The sequence below is a fragment of the Apteryx rowi genome, unplaced genomic scaffold (genome assembly GCF_003343035.1).
Source record: "Apteryx rowi isolate R43461 unplaced genomic scaffold, aptRow1 scaffold_75, whole genome shotgun sequence".
NCBI classification, from domain to species: Eukaryota; Metazoa; Chordata; class Aves; order Apterygiformes; family Apterygidae; genus Apteryx; species Apteryx rowi.
Window position 1 is genome coordinate 2,547,807 of NW_020451038.1, and position 16,424 is coordinate 2,564,230.

General features: G+C 41.7%; 1 protein-coding gene across 8 annotated transcripts in view; it reads right to left on the reverse strand.

The window, feature by feature from the left end:
• Positions 1 to 16,424, reverse strand: part of SLC6A6 (solute carrier family 6 member 6) — a 91,935-nt gene that overhangs the window by 40,128 nt on the left and 35,383 nt on the right. Inside the window, exons 1-4 of one of the 8 annotated variants that reach the window (XM_026087988.1) lie at positions 16,232 to 16,360; positions 12,323 to 12,358; positions 9,723 to 9,788; positions 5,190 to 5,246 (exon numbers count right to left, since the gene is read on the reverse strand). In XM_026087988.1, coding sequence (XP_025943773.1) covers positions 5,190 to 5,246; positions 9,723 to 9,788; positions 12,323 to 12,358; positions 16,232 to 16,250 — 178 coding nt within the window. In that variant the 5' untranslated portion in view covers positions 16,251 to 16,360. Of the gene's footprint in view, positions 1 to 5,189; positions 5,247 to 9,722; positions 9,789 to 12,322; positions 12,359 to 15,994; positions 16,014 to 16,055; positions 16,361 to 16,424 lie in introns of those variants that run through there. The other 7 variants (XM_026087990.1, XM_026087991.1, XM_026087992.1 and 4 more) reach the window with 7 other exon arrangements.

A 16,424-nucleotide genomic window follows, 5' to 3' on the forward strand; every position in this document is an offset into this window, starting at 1 on the left:
AAAGGAAAAAAAAAAAAAAAAAAAAAAAAAAAAAAAAAAAAAAAGCTTAAAGCTTACAAAGCTTATGAACTTGAATAGTCAGTGTTGTGTGCTGTGCTTATTGAATTTTTTGCATGTGATTAATAATGTATTGATTCTATCTGACACATCTACAAGGCACTTACAATGCATGTAACTGTCTGGCAGCAATCTCAGTGGTATGATAAGAGAGTAGAGCCCGAGTGGAAGAGAAACAATAAAGTAGCCATTTGATGAAGCAAATGCACAATAAAATGTATAAATCCATTACTTCAAAGTCCTCTTTTCTTGGAAACAAATCATTCTATCCTTACCTGTTTTTGCAACTAATTTAAAATGTAGCCCTAAATTCACTGATGTCCACTAATGTTAGTGTTCAGGGATTTTTCTTAATTGAAGATYGATGCATTTTTTCAGTATGTTTTTGAAACAGGAAATAATTGCATATATGCATAAGACTACATATTTTGGGAAAAACAAGCTCAGTTTTCCATACACACTACAGACTTCAATCAGCTTTGTACCCAGTCTGTTGCCATATCTAGCCAGGACACCTCAATTACATAGAAGGAGTTGTGTTTTTATTCTCTCTATCCAACCATCTCAATTTTAAACAATATCTGAGAACAGATTTCTATCCCACCTGTGACAGCTGTTTAAACATGTCATGCAGTAATTAGGTTTTCAGGTTTTAATATAGCTAGAGACAGTGCTGTGCCTGGTGGAGCTCTCCATTGCCTCCAAGTAGCTGGGTGAGACAATCCTTCTACATTTGCAACGGGAAGATGTTCTGACCTAAAGTCCCTTATTCTCACAAATCTAAATCCCAACACCATCGGCCGAGGGSAATAATCCTCCTTCTTTTTCTTTGCTCCTCTATCCTGTCTGTACAATACCTGAAAGGCCAGGTTTTTCCAGAATGCATCGTTAATGGAACGAATGGTTTTGCAACACAGCAACGCAGGTGCAAAACGGCCACCAGATTGTACCAGAAAAATGTCTAATGTGTGCACGCAGCCAACAGTGCGAGTCCCACCAGAGGACTATAAAGTTAGGGTTGCAAAGCCTTGAGGATACAGCCATGAGCTCTAATACTTCATGATGAGAATGAGTTACTTTTGATTTCAGTCTTGACTTCTCCTCCACACTGGCAGCAATTAGCAGTAAAAATATGAATCAGTGAAAGAAATTAGCTGTATACTTTTAAGAACATGGTGAGACAACCTCCTGCAGTGCTCGCATGACTAAGTTGCTCTAGCAGATGCCACCACTCCCAGGTCTTGAACCATAAGAGATTTTCTAAACACTCTGAGGTTTAATTTACTGTTGTTGTTTTCTTCCCTTCAAGAAAAAAAAAAAAGGAACAGAAACTTTAAACATTACCAAATTTTGCACAGGAAATGAATCAGGAACTACCAACAGGCAGAGCAAACCAGAGCGTAGGGGATTTCTACAGGGGACGTGCTAAAAGAAGAAGTGGCAGAGCTGATGAATAAGCTTGCAGAGACAGCACAACCTTGCAAAACTCGTCCCTGAACTGCAGACTTTCACCAAAAAAAAAAAAGGCGAAGCTGTGAAGGCACTGTGGTATTTATTTGTTGTTGTGCAGCTGGTGCCAGGTGCTTGCTTGCAAGGCTGCACACGGGCATTTGTTGTTTAATCCAGGGCGGCCTCGGCTCCGCGCCCCAGCTGCCAGCGGCGTTTGGACGCGGCCGCCCGTCCCACGCCACGGCTCACCTGAGCCCCTGTTCAAGGAGGTCCTTTCAGGAGGAACACCTCTGTTTCCTACAAGCCACCGATTGGGCATTACTTGATCAAAACCCACAAATTTTCGATCACTCCCCATCTGTTTTGAAGGCCGGAGTTGGAAGTGAAACCTTTTGTATTGACCACTAAACCTATAAGCGTCTAAACATCACATGATTCAGGCTAATCTCCTCAGAGGGGTATTTTCAGTTCTACTTAGCCACAGGCCTTTGACATCAGCTCTCACACGCAGAGAACTGTGCTCATTTTTAGGTCAGGAGACGTGGAAAGCAGAGCGCGCTAGAACAGCTACTTTACTTCTCTAAGGAAAGTAGCACAAAAACCGCTTCTGCACAGCGCGGTCTGCAAGGCGGCGAGCCCGCACCATGCCCAGAGACCCGGTCCCACCCACCGCGGGGACAAACGCCCCCCTAAATCTACACTGGGATTGCTGACTCCAAAGGGGTTTCGTAAGAGCCAGGAGTACAGGCTGACCCCGATATAAGCAAAGGATATCTGCGGTCCTACCTTTATGCCAGGGTCGCTCCCTCCCGTGGGCTACAGACACCAGCTTTGCTGTTGCTTTTTGCAGGTAAGCATCCCCGGGCAGAGCAGGACAAAATAGGAACGGCTCAAGGAATTTTCTCCACCTCCTATCTCTCCAAACAAACATCAGCTGGTGGTTTTCATTGCAGGTTGCTTTTATAGTCCTAACTTGACTACTGTAAACTTAATCTACTCCTGTTTACCAGGTCAGAGGCAAAGTCCACCAAACCGAGCAGTTGAGGCCAAATTCTTTCTTAGCGTAACTTCATCTAAGCAAGCACACTTACACTAGATACCAATGTGGCACATTAACCTTTAATACCCAAAGCTGTTTTCATCCTGACTACAATTGTTTGTCCTTTTTTTTTTTTTGGCATGCAAAAGAAATTACAGACAGGTGGGAAACTGTTTGCAGTTCCCTCATAAATGATGGGTACGTGACAAAGAGCTGAGCTAGCCATAAAAACACTCCGTATGTAAACTAATGGCAGAAAGTGAGATAACTTATTTTGGTTTACATTTATAGATCTTTTTAATGGCTGACAGGCATACAAAGGCTCTGTGAACTTCTGATAGTTTTCTAGAGCTGGAAACCCAGGTGATTCAAAGTTAGATGTTTTGCTTTATATTCCTTATTTGAATATTATCCCGTCTATTGAATTTGACTAGTAATCAATAGTTTGTGCCCTGCAGAAAGAGTGGAGCAGAAGGGAACTTGAACTCTACTGAGTAAGTAACAGTATCTTCTGCTACTATATTGCTTTCCCACAGCACAAGACCCTTTTCAGATTTGAAAGAGCAGCCCACTACATCATTGAAGGAGGATCTGTACAAGGGGACAGAATTGAAATGGTTACGGAAGAGGAAAGGCAGCAATCACTGGAAAAAGTATATGAAAGCAAGTCTGTCCTGTTAAATCTTGGTTTGAGAGTCCTGCCTTGCAGAACAAGGGACAAGAATGGCTTTTGATTGCTCAGACTCAGCCTTTTTCCCTAAAACTGAGAGGGGATCACAATCCGTTCTGGTGGCCCCATTTGTAAGCTTGACTTTTGACAAAGCTGATGGGAAAGAAGGTGTTTGCATAAGCAACCTATTTCTTGCTGATAAAGGAGAGACATGCAGAAAACCACATTATCTTGGTAGACTTCTCTGGAAAGAACACCTCTATAAAATTATTTCCATATTTTTATTTCTGCTAGCAATTGGAGGTTTCTGTATGTTTTTTGGCAATAGCTAGATCATCACTGAAAACTCCTTAGACTGATATGGTGAATCTGAGCGCAGTTTTGCTTTTTTTAGGTGCACTTAAAATGAAATATGCCGAAAAAGGGAATTTTTTGCAAGCATACTGACCAGCCCATGAAAATTTGCTACCCTACAGAGCTCACGTAAGCCCCTCTGCACGTCCAAAGCTCTTTGGCACACGGCTGCAGCACTGGGAAGGCGTTCAGCTGCAAAGCAGATGCTCTGTGCAGCATTAAATCCCTCACGTGGTTATAGCCACTGGAAGAAACCAGCACAGAACTGCAGCGTGAGGGCAGCTGGTGACGAGCTAAACCCTAAATACCCCAAAGCTCTCTTCAAGACTACTTGAGGCTGTGTTGCTACAGAACAGGATTTGTAATTGAAAAGGAAACAAGTGATCTCTAGTTTTTAAATATTTATCATGCTGGTACAATTATGCATAAAACTCTTCAACTGGTAACTTCACTTGGCACTTAATGAAGATTTGTAAAGAGATCTCAAGTGAAATCCTGGTATTCCTGAAGCTGGTGGTCAAAATTCCAACTGATTTTTGAGATACACAAATTTCACCTATTAATTCCATCTGAGGTTACCATCTGCATTTTGATTTTGATCCCACACAAGTAAGACCTCTCTAACTTCATCAGCCTTAGTGAGGTCACTCCTGTTTTATGTTGGTATGAATGAGGTTAGATTCAACGGGGAACGAAGAGCTAATGACATGCACATCACCATGGTCATATCAGAACAGGAACGGGGTATTAAACAGAATCGTAGAGTAATTCAGGTTGGAAGGGACCTCTAGAGGCCATGTAGTCCACCCTCCTGCTCAAAGCAGGCCCAACATCAAAAGCAGGTCAGGTTGCTCAGGGCCTTGCCCAGTCAAGATCTGAAAACCTCCAAGAGTAGAGATCGCACAGCCTCTCCGAGTAACCCATCCCCGTGCTCCACCACTCTCAGGATGGACATTTTATCTTATATCCAATCTGAATTTCCCTATTGGATCAAGAAAGAACACAAGGAGGAAAAGGGTGAAGAGGATTAAAACAAAACGAAAAGACGATACCGAATGGAAAGCTCAATCTTGATATTCCGATACTGCACACATACAATACGAGTAGTTGCAAAGAAAAAGATACAGACGGTGGGTGTGGTGAGAGACAAATGAGTAAGCTCCAGGTTAAGCACGAAATAAGCACCTGGTGGTGGCATATCAGACAATATTCATTTTACTGTCAGAGAGTAAAGAATATATTCCTTAAAGAAACAAACAAAAACCCCTAATGAATGTTATAGTGCATGCCAAGCAATTACTGCTTTTCACAATGTGTCCTGTGACTCACTGTGCCACAATAAATTGGCATATGGTGCTCATTCAGGGTACACTCACACACTTGCAATGGCTCTAAGGAGCTAATAGTTACTTGGACTGCGGTTAATTTTTTTTTGGTTTTTAATTTCCCTGTGGCAATGCAATAAAAGTCATACTTACTATTGTATTATTTTCAAAAAATAAAATAATGTTTTTAGTGGCAGGCAAGTGTCATTAAAGCCTGAAACCTCTTGCATTGTAGGGAAATCAATTCTGACAACGTCTGGCATGCAAAAGCACATAAATAATTGGTAAATACTACCTGTGGTCTTCCGGGTCCAGATTTGCCTGATGCCAAGAGCAATCAACTCCTTTTTGGCTGCAAAGGATAGGAGGGCACTCAATACCTCGCAGAAGGCACTCAAGTACCTGGCAAAAATCAAGCTTTCTCTGTGCCAACACCCCCATGAAAGAGCAGCTCCTGCAGTGTGGATGACAGAAATGGTTTTCTTCCCTTAAGTAGAAGGCAACCTCCTCAAGAGACACAGAGCTGGTTCTCCGTAAGGTCTGAAATGCTCCTCCTTGTCTGGGAAGGTACACTCCCTGCGCTTACCCTGCTTATGAAACAGCTCTGTCATATCAAGGGAGAAAAGAATAACAAAGCATCTGCTTTTCAGTGAGTCTGCCCAAGAGCAGGAATAGACTGGAAGTCCAGGGAAGTTTTTATCATTAACGAGACATTAGAGATGCTTAAAAGCAGGGATCAAGCAGCAGCAGAAGAAACTGTGCGTGATTACAAGAAAATTCTTCTCCTATAATCGAGACTACTCAAATGAGCCTGGGCTACACCATGACCAGTTAGTACCACCAAGAGCTTCAGAGGGGTAGCAGAGCCTTCCGTCATACTGAAATAACGCAATTCAAGGGTCTATGTACCACTGGTATACATTTGAAATAAGCCTACTGAAGCCAGTGCCATTCATCAGCAAGAATGGACCTCTAAGATCAGAAATGGGCAAATGGAATATTGCCCAAGTATGGAGTCAGAGCTCCTGCAGAAGAGCCACGGATTTGAAGGTCAGCAGGACTGATTCCTGAAAAGGGCTTGCAAGACACGCTCTTGCGCCTATAATGTAAATGGGAGCCTGATTTTGATCCCACTTACACAATGATAAAGCAATAGCAATGCTACTGGAATCAACAAAGCTACGTGGGTATAAATCAGCTGAGAATTACATCCTGAATTTGTACTTCTTTGCAGCTAATTTGACAGGCGGTATTAAACAACATTAACATCTCAAAATGTGACTTGGAAGGAATAACATAAACAAACATCTGAACCTACAGCTCTATTGCTCCTTGATCCCTAAGGAGGCAATTATTCCCTCTGTCATGTTCTGTACAGCCCAAATAAAATGACTGCCAGCACAAATATTTTGTTCCTGGGTTTTTGCTTTGTAAAATGTGAATTTGGACTGTGTGGCCTCAGGTGTTTTCTTCAGTGCTTAACACAACAGGCTCCAAATGGTGATCGGGTAATACGACCATGACTGTAGCATAAATGACAACAGTGAATAATGACCTGTTCTGCTTATTTTCTCACCTTGAATCTCCTGAAGTGTTTAATTGTGTGGAAGTTTCTTGAAATTGTGCCTGAACAAAGACTGCCATAGTCTGACATAAGCTCTTTCATTGTTCTTCCACAGGTTCTTTGCTACTGCTCACAAAATATTCTTCCTTTCATTTTTCCTACTTTCCACCTTTTTTCATAAATATCTTCGATTTATTAACATGTTTGTTTGCATTTAGCTTACCTACCTTCCTCTAGGAATGTACTCCAGAAAGTGCAAAATTACATAAAAAGCAAGTAGAGCCCAAACCTTTTTCCAGTCAAAAGTCTTATTCATCTACGCAGAAATGCTAATGTCTTCATTTCACCCAAGGAAATAAAAACAGTATTTAGGAAATAACCACTTTCTCCTCAACCGAGAGACCCTCCCTCCTTAGGAGGGAATGCGCCCTTTGTCCAGATCATATATCCTTGTTCTTTTATTGGTTAATTCAAGACACTGTTAGCTAGATTTTCATTATAGCATATTATTTGTAGCTGCTGTTTTCATGAAGCAGCTGTAATAAACAAGCTAGATTTATCTTTCTTTTTAAATTGCTTGAAATAATTAGGGCTGTTTAATTGAGACTGTGAAAGAACCTACTCTCTCTYTCTCTCTCTTTTTTCCCCCCCCCCAATAGATACAGAAGCTACAAAGCAATCTACCATCAGTCAGGCTTGGGACAGAACAGTATGTGCTCCATATACTATCCAAAATGTATTTCAGATGAGGAAATAATCTAAGTGTTTTCCAGACAATCTTTTATATGGAAATGGTGATTGTGCTGAATTATTTTAACAACCACACTGTGTGTTAGTCTTCTCCAATCTACACTCAGGAAAGGACTTCTTTCCATTCCTCTTCTATACGGGTACAAATGGAAACCCTGGATCTGGATCTCTCTGGTAAGCTGAACGGAAGGGAGGAGCAAAACTGAGACCAAGGTAAAGATCAGATTTTTGAATTCCTAGCTTGATGATTTATACTGCGTTCAACTATTATAAAACCCCAGACCCATGTCTTTGGGCATTCAGATACCAAACTTAAAACTCGTGGTTTGCTCTCATCTCTGCATCATTTACTTTTTCTACTCATTCACTCCCTCAACTACAGCTTGCTGCATTAACAGTCCAAATACTTATTTAAAATAAATAAACATGATGCCCTCCCTGACCCAATCTGGGCACTTCACAGCTACTGCTGCATTTCAGCACCTTATCTAAGGCACTTGCTTCATGACAGCACCAAACAGACATCCTCTAACTAGCTTTTCACTCACAGTCTTTTTGTTTAGCTGGTTTTGTGATTCATCAACCTTATAGTTTTATTCTCAGTGCAGATAGTACCATCCCCAGCAGTCCAGGTTTCCCCAACGCAATGGAAAAGACAGGATGAAAATACAAGGATCCACAAGAGAACTTAGATTAAATGGCTCTGTAAGAGGGGACTGGCATTATTCAGTTGTTCAGCTTACCAAAACCCCCAAAGAGGCGAGGAAAAGACTATTTGTGCTTTGAGAAAGACAACATCGTACCATGCATATCAGGAATATAACGACAATATACTAACTACATAACAAGAAAAGGCACAAAATAAAGAAAAGGAGAAGGCTAAACCTGTCAGATTTTGCATTATGAGCTTTTATAACCGGAGTGAGGCAAACAAAGGGACGGTATGCAAACAAGAATGATGGAGCTGGGAAAGGGGTCTGGAGTAATATGCAGAAGACAGTTGCAATAGGTACCAAAATATAAAATGGTAAGTAATTCTTGTCACTAGATATGACAAAAAGTAACAGCTTCTACATAAATGACAGGATACGATCTTGGGGCATTAAAATAAATATGTAAGCATACTGTTTCAAACCATTCCTAAGTGTAATAAGCAAGCGGCATGCAATGGGATAGGAATCAGTGCTAGGAAGTATAAAGCCCTACATCTAGGGAGAGCACTGATACCTCTTGAGGAGCAGGTAGCTGCAAAGCCGTGAATCCAAGAAAGACCTAAAGGTGATTGCAAGTAGTCAAGTAATACAGTTTCTCTGTGTGATGCTAATGAGTGATGTGGGAGAAGGGTCAAAAGCTCAGCTATTTTTGGATGGGTATATATGAGGGGATCATATGGAAAGCTGAGGCATAATGCTATGTTAAAACAACCATAGTGGAAATAGCATAAGGTGTTCAGATCTCCCCAGATTAGACAGGGGATAGAAAAATTAAAGGAAATACAAATAAGGGCAATAAAAATGATCTAAGGAGAGAGTAAGGGAGCTAAATTAATATGGTCTAGAAACCAGAAGACTCCTGGGCTGAGATCCAGCTATAAATACTTTCAAGGTACTATGTGTAGAGGCAGATAATTAATCTAGCTCAAAAGATGATAGGACAAGGAGCAGTTGCTTGAATTTAAGGATGGAAAAATCCAGGATGTAGAATAAGAAAAAGTTATTTGAAGAAACACATCTGCTCAACAGTATAGCTCAGCAGTATACCAAACGTGGTAGCCAAGGCACACTTACTGTATGCATCCAAGAACAGGTTGAATAAGGGGCTCTGGGAAGTGGTCACAGCCTTCTAAAATCCAAAGAGATCACCACAGACAAACTTATTGATCTTTTAGTCTCTTTCTTTATGGGCTATCTGACAGATTGCTCCTCTTAGAAAAAAAAAGAAAGGAAAAAAATAGAGCTATATATCCATGTAGCAGTAATACACCAGCACCAGAGTTCAGAAATGGGGGCGTACAGCACTCTGATGTGCAACCCAGCTAACGGCAGCCCCTCTAACTCTCTTCTGGTTGTTCAGTGGTGTATGCAACATGTGTCTGCAGGGTGCCAGGTAGGGCAGTGTCAGCACAACAAAAACTGCTGACCCAACTGGCAGATTATTCTGAGTCTCAACACTGAGGTCAAAGAGTGAAGGGGAACTACCTCTTTTCTTATTTTACTGATACTCATGGTCTTCCCCAGCCTTGTGTTAAGAGATCCTGCATGCAAGCTTTCAAAGTCGCTGCATAAATTACATATTTTGTCTAGGATTAGCTGAAAACCAACACTAGCAGTACTTGACCATCTTCAGGAGCACTAAAATACACTAGCATTGAAAAAAATAAAATAGAAAAGCAAAGCATTTGTAACAAGTCTTAGAATTTTCAAAGACAAATGGGTATACACAAACGTGAGGAATATAAACCCATGTACCATTATAACCCCCCCCTTCGAAATATCCCATCCCAACTGCACTCACCAATCGGGACTTCTGTCCCCTCCTCAATGTAGATGGGCAGTGGTGATTCCTCCATAGGATGAGGCACTGATGGAAAGTAATGAATTGTGGTAGTATTTGTCGCAAAGTGACAATAATAAGATGGTCCCTTTCTTAACATTACAACTACCTATGGCTGGTTATTGTCACAGAGTCCTTTTTCAAAGTGGTCACCTCCTGTCATGGTGACCTGTCCAATTCACACTCCAAGGGGTTAGTCCCCATTGAGCATTCACCGCCACAGGAGTTAACCCCTTCCTGAAAGTTCACGGGGCCCAGGAGAGGTCCCTATCCTGGATGGTTCACGATCCTGGCATTTGGCAATAGCCTCACTATTCACATCCCYGGAGTTAAACTCTCTTTTGGAAACCTTTACAGCTGGAGAAGCCAAGGGGAGCCAACGCACAGACAGGCACAAATGGAGTTATCAAGTCTAAGTCGTAGTATCTCATGCACAGAACCAGAAGAGAGAGGCTCTGATGCTTAAAGCTTGCCTTTAGCTGTTGAAAAGCCACAGCAGGTGATGGAAGGATGTATCGCAAATGGCCTATGGACCACAAACTTTTTATTACTCGTTCACTTTAGACTGTATGTATTGGACTTATGAGGCTCTTGGTAAATTGTTTATGAAATCAAGACCACTAGAGAAAGCTCTTCAAAACTGTATCGCACTAGGCTTCATGCTTTAGTCTACAATTTTGGGACACCATACAGTCACATCTTTAGAATTTGTCTGTTGGATTCTTCTATTTGGAGCTTCTTCCTTTAAAGATGGTTTTGTTACACTATTTCCCATTTAACATCTCTGGGAAGCATGTGAGGCACATGCTTTTCAAGATGTTTGAATTTCCTATATTAGAATGAAATAATAATGAAATACTAATGTTGAAAACTGTAATAATGAAAAGACTTCTGGAATTTTTCCTTCTCTGTTACCTTTTAAAAATGATGATGTACCTTCTCAAAGATACAAACTCTTAAGCTAGTCTCAGCTGGGATTCCAGCTACAAGAAAGGACCCTTCTTTAATCACTTGTGGGGCTTTCTTTTACTTACTACAGGCTTTTCTTTGGAAAGATTGCCCTACGATATCCATAAAACCAGCCAAAGAACACTTGTTGTTTAAAGCTATAAAATAAAGTGTCTTACAACGTTTCTGCTAGAGACACAATCAGAATCAAGAGTGTTTTCAACAGATGTTTGACTAGCAATGGGCCTCATGTAAACCCAACTTGTATTTTGCTGCATTCAAAGGGCCTCCAATTCTCCGCCTTTACCTAACCCCACCTCTAACTGAAAATGGAAAATGAAGGGAAGCATAGGGGAAAAGGAACAGCAGAACACGGTTGTCTACAAAACTACCATACAAGCCACAGAAATCATGGTCTACAAAGGCGCCTTGCGCAAGCTGCTTTTATCTAGAAGCTCAACTAACATTCCAGCCCAACAATAGCAAAAAAACATTTGTTACCACACAGCATTTTGCTACATATTAACCAGCGGTTGCTATGCAAGCATAATGGAGTGCTGAAATTCAGAGATACATGTTATTTTTCCAACAAAATGTTGATTTATGGGAAATCAGCCTGATGTGAGTGCTCGTGGGCTTGCCATGCCACTTGACACAGTACATGCTTCGAAGTTAGGCAAAGCAGGCCCTGCATTGCGAACAATGCAGTCATTTTCCTTGCTAAGCTAATTATGCATTAAGGCAATGATAGTCTTCGTCTATGCAATATTTAATCAAATTTATTTACTAGGAATAAATACCAGAGCCAAACTTACTATACTACTCAGAGTTTTCAAATCAGACATCTGCAAGCAAACCAAGTCACTAGGTGATGTGGAAGAACTCTTGCAAAAACTCTTGTACTTTTATGACATGCGGCTTTCCTTGTCCCATGAAGAATACTGTACCAGACTCACCTAGACTGAGCATTTAGTCYGGAGCCAAATGCTTTCAAAAAACATTTGCAACAGTATTCACCAATGGATGGCTGCATTTACTCTTATTTTAATGGGTATCATCAGAGGTTATAGAAAAGACCTGGAACACCTATATGCTATTTGAGGCCAAATATGCATATATACATTCTCTCTCGCGCACCCATATACATGCACACACAAGTATACATGCACGCAAACAAATGACTCTATGGGCAGAACTTGGATTTTGTAGAATCCAAGATAGAGAAGCTTGTTCTTGTGATAGGATTTGGGAATTAGGGACTCTGGAGTTCTGAAATGAGTGCTAACTCATATTTTTTCTTTATCTTGGGCAAACCACTTCAATATTATGCCTCCACAGAACTCACAAACCTACTTTAAGGGCATGCTGCTTAAACGGCTGTAAAGCGCTTTACAATGGTTCCTAAATTCTAGAGTGACGTGCACAGAAGAACTGCACAGATAGATAGATTTAAGATAACAGTTGCTGAGTATTATTATTATACAACTACAGCCTATTTTTACATGCTCTATACTTGGTTTCTATGAACAGATGGTAAGTGTTCAGTATTTGAAAGTTCTAATCGTCTTTATAACCCTTTTGTAATTTCATAAACAAGCATAAATAACACTTACATGAAGAAGAGTGTCTTCTGAATGGTTTTTCTCTTCCTGTTTGAAAAAAAGAGAAAAAGAAAAAGCAAAAAAATATTTTAAGAAAAAAAATGGGTCTAGCAAGATAAATTAGGCATGTTTTAACATTATCATGCATAGTGTTTTCTGAGTTTCATCTGAATGAGCTTAAGTTTTTGAAGAACACGAGGATGCTGAATGTAGTAACAATGCAATAATAAGATACTATGTAAAACAGAAATGTTGACTACATCTGTCTCATGAGCAAGGAAATTACACTGTAGCAGTGAAATAAAATGCAAATGCTACATGATCTGAAGCAAAAAAGGAAGAACTTTTAATTACCTTCCAACTCACTGATAGCCCTGTGGCTCTGCGTATGGACTTTCTCCTGCTCCTCTACCTCTGGCTAGCCTACCTACAGCAACACCCGAAAGCAGGGCACTCCTTCTGCATTTTGGCACAGTGTAACTGTTTTTTCTACTCCAGTACTCAAGCAGCGATGGCATTCAAAGCCGTGTCCTGCAACTATGGCAAATGATGGTGTTCTTCCAGGCTGCGACCATTCTGGGCAACGGAGAACCCACAACAGGAAACCCTGTAACTGCTAAAATGAACAAGCCTCCCTTACAGCACATGCTTTTAACGGCCACCCTCCTGCTGCCTCCTGCAACCCGCCYGCCTTGCATCTAAAGCCCAGGGCTCACGTGCAGAACACGGGTTTGAACCGCGCTCCCCTTTCACCGGCATAGCCGGTGGGTTTTGTGAATGCCCGTGGAGCAGTTTTGGGTTAGCACGGACCTCCCTTTTGCTTGTGTAAATCTAGACAAGCTAAAACACAGAGAAAAAGAAACTGATATAAACCCAGCAGATGCTATAGGGCAGCAGTCACGGTTACTTTGCTGTTTCCAGAATCACAGATTGGTAGCATGGCAGCCCTTCCCATGGCAACCAGCTTGGGAAAAGAAGGACGATTGCATTTTCACGTTTTAACTTCTCTACCAGATTATTTTATATCACTTTTAGCTCCTCAATAAGCAATTTAAAGAGCACTGCTTAGAGTTTATATGCCTTGGGATGATACTCAGCTAGCACAAATCAATTAAATCCATGGCACTACAACAGCTGAGGATTCAAGTAAATATGCATTTATGGGGGAAGTTCAACAAATGTTAAATCACTGAAGTTTCCTTTGCAAGCTTTTCTTCCAAACGCCAAGGACTCATTCCTGCAAGCAGTCCACTCAGAGAAGTGGCATTAGAATAAACCAGACCAGAGCCAGGATCTGCAAAACCCTGATTCACTCTGGTCACATATGTGAGGATAATAATGAGAAGTCAAAGGCACTAATCCTAGCAGGTAGTCTATTCAAAGTTGCCCTTCTTAAATGATCCACAAATTATTAGTGTGATCGATCAAATAAGCATCACTTGTATAAGGCTTTAACTACCACAGCTTTCACATTTGTTTTTATGTGCTGTAATGTAGTTAAGCTTAAAAGAAACAAATCAGCGTAATCTTTTTTGAGTCATTTGCCAACATGATTAAATGCCCAAACAGGGCGCTGTTGCAGAGAGACTTGCCTTACTGGAGCAACTGGGGTTTCATATCAAAACTGAGGGGCACTGGCAGAGTTAGAAGGGACACAATTAAAATAATTGCTGCTGAGTCTTAGGGTGCATTGATGAAAATCCTGGGAGCATCACTACCCATGAAACATGGAAACCTGCTGAAAGAGCTGTGCCTGCGAGTCCTTGGAAACACCCAGCCACCCGGACTTGGCTAGAAGCCACTGAGATGTAGCTCAATCTTGGTTATGCAGAGTATTGATTTAAGGGAAAACTCATTGAAATATTTGCAACATTTAGCTTTGAGACAAGTTCCTCCCCAGGGCTTTCCAAACATAACTGCACTCGGGCACGGAAGGTTTCACAAGCACCGTGCAGAAGGAGTAAGCCAATCTAAAGTGTCTTCATATTTTTCCACAGCAATTTTGCACCTCTTCTCATACATAATTTCAAACACACTGAAGACTCTTGCCACAGCCCAAACATTTCACCTCTGCCATTTAAGAAACCTCAAGGCAACCTCCCCCAGTAAGCTATAAACTGGTGACTGCCAACAGAGTAATACACCAGATTTTGCTCCTATTTACACCAGAGTAAAATAAAAGAAAAAATGGTAGCATTTGAAGTACTTCAGACTTGTACTAGATTCTGGAACCAAGTCCCTAAAACCAAGAAACCCAGGTTATTTGACCTAGCACCTCCAAGCACGCAACCATCTTCTTCCTGCCTCCAAATACCCCAGTGCCATCTGCAATCTCCTGCTTTTTACATGGCATCACAGAAAATTATCCAGCGCTTGCGAAAGACAAAAGGGGCTTTCAAGAGCCCTAACAGTGCACGTTACAAGATGCAGGTTAATAAATGACAGCGAGAAGCAGTCTTTGGCCTCTGGCCCGTAGGCGCGCGCTCGCAGGTGGTGCTTTTGTGCCCTTTCCCACAGGTGGCCTGGCCAGGGGACCCACGGGAGAGGGAAAGGTGCCTGTCGCCCTCCAGTGGGTGCAGCCTCAACGCAGCCCAACCCATGAGAAAGGTGGGAAGGGGAAGGAAAAGAGAAGGTGAGACATAGGCAAATAAAGAGAAGAAGAAAATGCAAAGCAGACACAAGGGAGCGAGAGTTAAAGAGGAAATACAAAAGATGCTATCTCTGGAAGTGTCAAAAATACTATCTGAGGTTTCCAGTGTCAGTCTAAGCATGAAGACGGGCTCCTGCCAGACTCATACTTCAACCTCAGTTTACTCCCTCTTATTATGGCAAGTGACATTGTTACAGGGTTAGCTAGCTAGTTTTCTTACAAACATATAAAAAAACCCCAATTGCCCTCTGCCCAATCACAACACTGTACTTCTGGTGACAACCTTCAGGGAAATCTTTCCATAATACTCATGCAGAGGTAGACAATGCCAAAAAGCAGTCAGTTCGCTCGAATCCAGATCTAGAAGTAAACACCCATCTGTCAAAACTAGCAAGGTTTTGAGCAAAGCTTCATCCCTCACAATTCCACAATACTGGGTCGTAACAGGCTGATTTACTCACAAAGCCAAAGCCATAAAACCTAAACCGGCAGCAACTGTCATCCAAGCACCAGATTACCCAGACGATTACATGTCTCGTGAACACGGCTGCCTCACTTTTTTTGCTAGTCCAAAACTCGAAACATTTTGACATGCAAACAAAAAAATACTGCAGTTACCAAAATAGCACTATAAACATAACCAGTTCCTCTCGGAACATTTTCTTAATGCCTTTCCCAATACGGTTAAAAAAATGGGAACTAACCAAAACCTCCATCTTTACACCTTGGCACAAACCATGCTGAAATATGTGTGTGATTGTATTTCATAGTTTTTATCTGGTTCTTCTCTCACTACTTTTTTTAATCAGTGATTTCTTTTAAATGTAGTTTTCATTAAACAGAAGAAATCAGCTTTTACAGTTTATAAATGCAAAGTGTTGCCATGCTTAGAGCTGTCTAAAGAAAACACTGCTTGCCCTCCGTTTCATAACTAACACACACTCTGCACATTTCTTCATCTATGTGAACTCAAATAAATTCTCCCATGTTCTTATATGGCAGCCTCGCACGTCCTCCCGCACGCCGGCCCTTACAGTATCAGACGGAGACGGGCATTATCTTAAAGCCAGTGGGTAAGATTTTAATCCAAGTTACCCCGAGATGACCAGCGAATTATTGCTCTTCTGCACCCAGCTGAGACCAGTAACCTGCCCTGCGCAGCCCAGGCATTTTCCTCCAAGTCCCGTCACAACTTTGGCTTCATCTTGCCAAGGAACAACAAAAAAGGGAAGCAAGACAAAAAAGAAAGGCGCAGAAGCGGTAGCACACACCAGGTAGGCCCGCTAGCATCGGATGTAGCACCGCCTGTACCAGCCTCTTAACTTGAGGTTTGCGCACGGCAGCCAGAAAAAATACAGCGGGGAGGCGGGGAGGGAAGGCGAGAGAAAACGGCAAAAATAGACGGGGGGGGAAAGCGTGCTGCCGCGATGCGCTGGAGGGCTGCCAGCAAGTGGCTCAGTGCAC